General features: G+C 61.0%; 1 protein-coding gene across 1 annotated transcript in view; it reads left to right on the top strand.

Moving 5' to 3' along the window:
* Window positions 1-7,131: 7,131 nt before the first annotated feature.
* The window catches only part of SUMO3 (small ubiquitin like modifier 3), a 13,114-nt gene continuing 11,775 nt past the window's right edge, over window positions 7,132-8,470 (top strand). The window contains exon 1 of the mRNA XM_032392517.1: window positions 7,132-7,256. Coding sequence (XP_032248408.1) covers window positions 7,236-7,256 — 21 coding nt within the window. The 5' untranslated portion in view covers window positions 7,132-7,235. The remainder of the gene's footprint in view (window positions 7,257-8,470) is intronic.

The following is an 8,470-nucleotide window of genomic DNA, read 5'->3' as shown; positions in this document are numbered from 1 at the left end:
ATGCACCCATTCATCCATGTACCCACCTACCCACTGATCCACCCACCTACCCATCCACTTATCCATCTGCCCATCCATCCATCCATCCATCCACCCATCTGTCCACTACCATCTACCCCCTACCTCCCATCCATTCATTCATCTACTCATCCACCCACCCACCCATCCATCCACCCATCCCTCCGTCACTCATCCATCCACCCACCCACCCATCCATTTATTCATCCACCCATGCACTCACTTACTTATTCACCCACCCATGCATCCATTGACCCACCTGCATCCATCCATCCATTCATTTCACAAATGCTTTTATCATGAAGAAATTTTGTATTTCTATGTAGGCAAACGTCAGTCTTCCTTTATGGCTTTTTTGGTGGTTCTATTTGGCCTTTCTTCATTCCAAAATTATGAACATACATTGTCTATGTTTTTTCCAGTGCCTTTAAAAAAATTTTTTTTAAGTAGGCTCTATGCCCAGCGTGGAGCCCACGGTGGGGCTTGAACTCACAACTCCGAGATCAAGACCTGAGCTGAGACTGAGAGTCGGATGCTTAACCGATGGAGCCACCCAGGTGCCCCTAGTGCTTTTATAATTTTGATTTTACATCAGAGTTTTTCATCTCTCTGGAAATTTTCATTGGTGCAATGTAAACTATGAATCTAATTGTATGTTTTTCCAGGTGGCTCCCCAGTCTCTCAGCGTGACTTAGTGAAGGGTCCCGAAAGAAGCTTCTCTTGGACTTGCTTCCTCTGGAGATATGCATTCATCCTTCAGACATGTCCCAAGAACCCTAGGAGAGGGGAGAGGGATATGTGGGCAGCAGCCTGGTGTGGGGGACAGGCCTGGACATGAGCATCCCTCCATCGTGGGGCCTGCCACCATCTACCCACAGGAGCCCGGCGGCAGATAACGGCTCTGCCTGTGACCCTCACCTCCAAGTCACCCCCTGGGATCTGCTTGGGCTGGTCCCAAGTCCCCAGTGCAGTGGGATGGTGCTCATGTGGGGCACTTCATGCAAGTGGAGGGTCTCCAGGACCTTCCAGGCCTGGGCAGGAGCAGAGACAAAGAATCCGGCTGGGGAACTGCAGGTGTCCAGGCAAGCGGGGATGTACTGGGAGGGGGTGGGTGGCGGGGGAGAGGACAAGGCTGGTTCCCAGATCAGAAGAGGCCTGTCAGGATGGCCACCGTGTGTCTCCTCTAGGCATGACCAGATTCACACGTGAAGTCTCCCGGAGAGCCAGTGGGTGGCTGCTCTCTGTCGCGGCCCATTTCAAGGACGAAACACCGGAAAAAAGGGGCTCTGGAGCGGGGCTGGGTCAGAGGCCACGAGCAGGTGGCCTGGGTCTGGGCATCCAGGAGGGGGGCTGTCCTGAGGTGCTTCCGGCACGGGCACGTCACGGCCAACTGGACAGGGAGGGACAGTGGGCAATGCCTGAGCGTGGACCCTTGGGACCCTGGGGCCCAGCTGATGGTTTGAGGACTGGCCGTTCCAGTGAGAACCGTTGGGCGGTGGGCCCATGACCTGGCCGTTGGGCTGTTGAGTCCCAGCTCTCTGGGATGCCACCAGCACCGGCTGGATGCACCGGACGTCCACACCCACGTCACCTGCTTGCGGCCTCTGGTCCCGTCTCTCTGGGGAGGTCCGTGAGCTGTGGTCTGCACCCCTGCCTGTCCTTTGTCCCCAGCACAGCTTCTGTGCAGGTGTCCCCGTGACGCTGAGCTGCAGGGGTCAGACCAGCAGGTGGCGCTGGCCATGCCCGAAGCCCAGGCGTTCGGTCCCGCGGGCCCCCCGCACGGCTGAGTCGGCTTTATGACAGTGTGTTAGCATCACCTCAAACAGGCAGTTCCCGAGTCTGCTGTGGTGAGGCGGGCTGGTTGGGAGAGGAAAAGGCTCCCCCATGAAATCTCAGAGCGGTATGTGTGTGGTGGGGGCTCCTCTCGGGGCTCTGTGGTCCCGCACTCCACCCCGGGACCATGTTTCCCGTGGGTGGGCTGCGGAGTGACTCGGGGAGCCCCCAAGGTTAGGGCTCCAATTCAGTGCGTCGACCGCACCGCCCCAACATCCGAGCTGGAAGGACATGACCCCTGCCTGGGGCGGGTGATGCTGCTGCCACTGGGCCTGGAGGTGGGACATCGAGCCAACGGGACCTTTGAGCCTCAAGGGCTAAGGGAGTGTGCGGGGCTGGGTCCCGTTCCTCCTGACCCCGAGCACACGTGCACTTGCTGACTGGTGGGTCAGGTACTCGTGATGAGCAGTCTGGGAAGGGAGCGCCCCTTCGGGCCCCAGTGCCCACTAGCAAGCGAGGAGCGGGGAGAATGGCTGTCACCAGAGGGCAAAGCGTTCCTCACAAGGACGAGAGATGGTCTCTGTGTGGTTCTTCTCCTGGGACCTGCCTGAAGACGCACAGGTGTCCCATACGGCAGGGTACGCTGGTGACCAGCCCAGGGCAGGCAGCTCCAGGCCCCTCTCAGGGGTGGAAGCCTGAAGGAGGTTCCCATATGTGGGCCAGAGCGGCACACCCACGTGTGGACCAGGTGACCTCCAAAGTCCAAGAGACCCACTGAGTGTGGCAGCCCACCCTTCGTGGTGCTCAGTGCATCGTGACCGTCCAACCTGGAGGGACATTCCGACATGTCCCCGCAGCCAGATCCCTAGGAAGGCACCCGTGTGGCTGCCCCGAGTGGGGAAGGGTTCAGCCCCTGCCCCCGGGCACATAGGTGCCAACTAAGGATCCAGCCTTCTCCTGTCCCCAGCTCAGGGTGATGTCACCATCCCCTCTGCCTGATAACCGTGGAAAAGTCCACCCACCCTGAGGTCCACGTGGAGGCATTCTGCCTCCCAGCCGTGTGAGGCAAAGGCTTCGGGGTGTGTTTGCTGGCAGGAGTAGGGGAGACGGGTGCGGCCTGGGCTGGGCCGTGGGCACCACCGCCCGGAGAGTGCTGGACGGCCCACAGCGGTTCTCCCAGCCCTCCTGGCTTCCGCGGCAGCCAGCCCTGTGGGGTGTATGGGGGTGCTTCGGCCGCTGCAACAAAATCCCACAACCTGGTGGGGATTTAAACGGCAGACGTTAGCTCCTGGTGGTGCCGGCAGCTGGCGGTCCCCCATGAAGGGGTGGGCAGGCCTCTCGTCCTGAGCCGCTCTTGGCCAGGAAACAGCTGCCTCCCCTCTGTGTCCACCTCTCTTCTTGTAGGACCCCAGTCACACTGCCTTAGGGCCCATCCATCCTTTTTTTTTTTAAGATTTTATTTATTTATTTGTATATTAGAGAGAGAGAGAGAGGAGCAGACTCTGTGCTGAGCGCAGGGCCCGATGGGACGCTCAGTTCCATGACCCTGAGATCATGACCTGAACCGAAATTAAGAGTAGGATGCTTAACCGACTGAGCCCCCCAGGCGCCCCCTATCTGCTCTTTCTACAACTGCAGCCAGTGAGGGGACTGTCTGGGGCCTCTGGTTCCCACTAGGCCCACTGTGAGCTGGATTTGGGGCAAGACCTCTTCTCTGACCCGTGGACCTCCATGGCTGACTGGGGTCTCTGCAGAGCCAGGATAGAATACCTGGCTTTGCTCCGGGACACCGTGACCCTTGAAAATGGCCACAGGTCCCTCTGGGGAAGGCTTAGGAGCCCATTCATGGTCTATATGTGTGCCTAAATGACAGGGTCCATCCTGACCAGCCCTAGAAACGGGGAGGAGGTCAGGGGTCCCCATTATGGTGGTTCAAGCTGGGATTTTGCCCAACAGACCTGGAATTGTCCTCATAGCTTAGCTCTGCGTTGATTCCCTTCCGAGGGTCCCTGCGATCGAGGAGCCTTCACAACTGCCACGGCTCAAAGAATTCTGATTCCCTCTCCCCCTGGGTGACTTACTCTGGTATTTGGCACCCACCACACCAGGGCCACCTCGTCCCCACTGAGAGCAGGTGACCCAGTTCCATCGCAACAGCTCTGGCCTGCGACTCCTTAGCCACGTGCTGCCTGGAGCGTCCTGACCGTGGCTGAGGGGCAGGCTGCCCATGATAGACCTGCTCCGCACCCGACTCCGGGAGCCTCGGGCTTTTCCTCCACACCCACACCGGTGAGTCTCCATGGTGGCCCAAGGAATTTTTAAGCCCACCAATGCTAGACCCCACCTCCAGATTTCATGGGTCCATGAGCATTTTCCCCCAAATGCTCCCCATGACTCTAACGCAGAGCCGAAGCTGAGAACCCGGCGCTGGAAGCTTGCTCCTCGTGCTGTGGCCCACGTTTTGGTGGATTGTCTTCTGGCTGGCACGGTTTCTGTGACAGGCGCACTGCGTGTGGGTCCCTGCCTGCCTCAGGGATGTTTTCTTTGTGTTTGGTGTCTGCTGGCTGGGACAGGTGTGCCTCGTTTAGGTATAAATCCCGGCTGGTTTCCTGAATTCGGGTCTGTGCCGTGCTATCCTTATTGTTAGGAAACCCTTAGCCATTAGTTTTGCAGATCTTTCTTCTGCCCCTTCTCTCTTCTGTTACCCCAGCGACGCACGTCAGACTGTTTGAAATGATTTATTCCAGGGCTTTTGTTTGCCCTTTTCTCTTGGTTCCCCCCTGTTTCCCCTCTTTGTTTCAGTTTGGGTGATTTCTGGACTCATCGAGAAGTTCAGGGATTCTTTCCTGTCTGTGTTGACTGTGTTCCTGAGCCTGTTGAAGGCATTCTTCATCTGCGTGGCGCTGTTCTTTCTTTCTAGCATTTCCACTTCCGGTCTCCATCCCTGTGCTGGGACACCCCACCTTTTCCTTCATGTTGCTGACCTTTCCCACCAGAGCTGAACACAAATCCTGCCAGACAATCCTAGCTTCTAAGTCCTCTCTGAGTCTGGTTCTGTTGATTTTCCTGTCTGGATTGTGGGTCTCTTCCTTCGTGTGTGTGTCTTGTAATCATTGACCGAAAGACAGAGATTGTCCGTAGGACCGCAGAGACTGAGGTTACTGGTTATTGCTATCTCAAAACGGCGCTCCTCCCCGGTGTGGCTGCCTGCGTTGAGTCTGGAGGCTGGGAGGTGACTGGGTCTGGGTTTTGTGGTTGTGGTTTCTTCACTGTGTCCACTGACACAAATCCCTCTGGCATCACCTTGTGCTGAGGGTCGAGGCTGGTTTGCTGGAAGCAGTTTCTCAATGTTCCTGCTCCACCTTCGGCTCCAGGCCTCCCCGGTGCACCCCCACCTCGGGCTCCCTGAGATGCAGCACGGAGCACCCAGCTTATTCCTTGGTCTGGCTGTCCCGGCATGGGGGGTGGGTGGGGTGGGGGTGGTGTGTGTGTGTGTGTGTGTGTGTGTGTGTGTGTGTGTGTGTGTGTGGTGGGGGGGGCAGGTTGCCCTCGTCCAGCCCCACCTCTAGGCAGGCCTCGTGTCCTTGGATCTGGGTGGACTTTTACAGGGACCCCGTTTCCTCTCCAGGGACAGACCTCCAGAGGGCTAGGCCCAGGATGTATTCTGAGTGAAGACAATGAAGGGACACCTTCAAAGACTTCAAGCTCAGATTCTTAGACCCAGAAAAATATCTTCCCAAACTGATTAGAGGGGCTGGAACTTAAGGATGGCAAAGCTGCAATCCCAGCTCTCTGACAGTTTAAGAAAAGCTATGGTTTTATAGGTTTCCCAGCTTCTCTTGTTTTCTTGGGATAATTATTGTTCCAGCTTTCTTTTTTTTTTTTTTAAGACTTTTATTTATTTGAGAGAGAGAATGAGAGAGAGCATGAGAGGGGGGAGGGTCAGAGGGAGAAGCAGACTCCCCGCTGAGCAGGGAGCCTGATGCGGGACTCGATCCCGGGACTCCAGGATCATGATCTGAGGCTAAGGCAGACGCTTAACCGACTGAGCCACCCAGGAGCCCCTTGTTCCAGCTTTCTGCATCCCAGGCAGAACCCTCCCCTGTATGATTTCTTACAACTTAATGACGTTCTCTGAGAGACCTAATATGTAATTAATAGTGTTATTCAGATTCTCTAGCTGCTTAGTTTCTATTGTGTAGTGCGTGTTCCAGAAACTTCAGGAAGGCAGTCACAACACAGCCTCCTGCACCCATCCCCCCAGCCCCCTGGCAGGTGCTTGGCTTCCACTCATCAGGCTCAGGCGGCCTTGATCGGGACTGGCAAAGGGGCCGGGGAGGCAGCTGAGACAGAAGCCTGGCTCCAGCCAGGGACAAGTGGCCAGGCGGAGAAGGCCTTCCACAGGGCTCTGTCCGCCTGGCGCTCTGGTGAAGGGCCCAGGCTTTGGAGATCCCGCGGGCGTGCTAAATGAACACGTGCGAGCTGTCCCTAGCGGACGGAGCTGCCAGGCAGGGCAGCCCCGACCACCTTCCTTCACCTGCAGTTCCTCCTGACTGGGCAGGAGGCTCCTCCTGAGGGCCAATGCAGCCTTTTCCAGGAGTGGGGTTGCCTTCTGAGGCAGCACTCACTCACCGGGTCCCCTGTGACCGCCGGAGATGGTTCACCACACTGGCCTTCGGTTTTCTTTTCCTCTGAAAATCGCACTCCACCCGAGAGACGAGTGGGCGTGCCTGGGCTTGGCTGGCTGAGCAGAAGCAGGTGAGGGACCAGGTCGATGGGCTAGGGCAGCGAGAAGGTGGACAGGCCCTGCTTCGGCCCAAAGATAACCTGCCCATCCTTGTCCCTGACGCCCACCTAGGAGCGACCCCCTGGGCCCCTGGATGTCCTGAGCACCGCCTCTTCCCTGTGTGCCCCTGGGCCCCTCAGGGTCCTGAATGGCCCCTGCTGTCCCCACTTCCCCTTCCCTGTCTGCCTCTGGGTCCCTGAGCGGCCCCTGGTCCTACTTGCACCCCCAGGCCCCTTGGTGCCCTGAGGGCCTCTGAAGCTGTATTCCCCCCACCCCCACCCCTTCGCTGTCCCGAGCGCCCCCGGGGTCCCTTGGGGCCCTGAGCGCGCGCCCCTCCCGTGCGCACCTCCGGGCCTCTCGTGCCCTGAGCGCCCCCGCTGTCGGGCCCGCCGCAAGTCGCGGGCCCGCCCCGTGACGCATTTCCAACCACCAGGAACCTCGGGCCCGGTCGAGCGCGCACCCGCCACCTAGGGCGCGCGCCTCGTGCACGCGCGCCCGCCACGTGACCTCACGGCAGCCAACCGGCGCGCAGGGATTTGGGGGGCAAAGCGCGGCCCCGCGAGCAGTTGCGGCGGGAGAGCGGCGGGCCGAGAGCGTGACTCGCCCGCTCCGGCGCTGCCTGCTTCCCCGCCGCCGCCTCCCGCCGCCGCGCGCAACCATGTCCGAGGAGAAGCCCAAGGTAAGGGCCGGAGGGCGCGGGCCGGGGCCCCTGGGTCGGCCCCGCGCCCGCGCCGTCTCCGCCGCCCCCCCCCCCGGCCCGGCCCAGCCCAGCCCGGCCCGCGCCCGGAGCCCTCCGCGACCTCGGGATTCGAGGGGATAGGCGGTGTCTGCGGGGCTGCCCCGCGCCCTGGGCCTCCCGCCCCTCCCCCCGCACGCCGCTCCCCTCCCCCTCCTGCCCGGCTCCGCCCCACGGCGCGCCCCGCCCCGGCTCCGCCCCGCCTCTGGCCCCGCCCCGGCCCCGCCCGCCCCCGGCTCCGCCCCCCGCGGCGCGCCTCGCCCCACCCAGGCTCCGCCCTGACGGCCCGGGTCCCGCCCCTCGGCTAAGCCCCGCCCTGTCCCTCCGCGGAGTCCCGCTGGGGCGGACCCAGGACGCAGCGGTGGGGGGCGCGCGGGTGTCTGGGGGACGCGGCACTTGGAGGGCGCGGGCAGGGCAGCCCCTGGCCGGACCCTCCCCGCCGGGGCTCTTCCTGACGGGACCCGCTATCTCCGGGACCCCTGGCCACCTCCAGAGTCACCCGCCTCCTACCCCCACCGCGACCCTGTTCTGGGACCTTTCCCTAGCCTTGCCCTTGACCTCACCACCCCTTTCTTTCCCTGGCCACGCCTCTCCCAGATCTTTCTCGCCGATATCTTACCCCGCTGCTGCCCCTCCCGCCACCCGCGGTCCGCGCATCCGCCTGGCGGCGTCCTCAGAGCCCCACTCTGTCCTCGCAGGGCGCTGAGAGGGGCACGCTGGGGACCCGCAGGCGCGCGCCGCAACCCTGGTCCTGCTGCGCCCTCGCCCGCGGGATGTCTGCGCAGCCCTCCACCGGGTCCTCCAGTGTGCGCACCCCCCCATTCATTGCGTCCGCATTTCTGTCCTCCAGTGTGCGCCCCCTCTTACCCATGGCCTCCCCATCTCTGTCCTCCGGTGCGCTCGCCTTTACCTATCGCCTCCCCATCGCTGTCCTCGGTGTGCGCCCCCCCCCTTACCCATGGCCTTCCCATCTCTTCTCCAGTGCGCGCCCCCCTTACCCATCTCTGTCCTCTCGTGTGCGGCCCCCCTTATCCATCGCCTCCCCATCTCTGTACTCCGTTGTGCGCCCCCCTTATCCATCGCCTCCCCATCTCTGTCCTCTGGTGTGTGCCCCCCTTACCCATCGCCTCCCCATCTCTGTCCTCTGGTGTGCGCCC

The sequence above is a fragment of the Phoca vitulina genome, unplaced genomic scaffold (genome assembly GCF_004348235.1).
Source record: "Phoca vitulina isolate PV1807 unplaced genomic scaffold, GSC_HSeal_1.0 scaffold68, whole genome shotgun sequence".
Classification (NCBI taxonomy): Eukaryota; Metazoa; Chordata; class Mammalia; order Carnivora; family Phocidae; genus Phoca; species Phoca vitulina.
The sequence above is the reverse complement of the archived record's forward strand: the minus strand, read 5'-3'. Positions and strand labels throughout refer to the sequence as shown.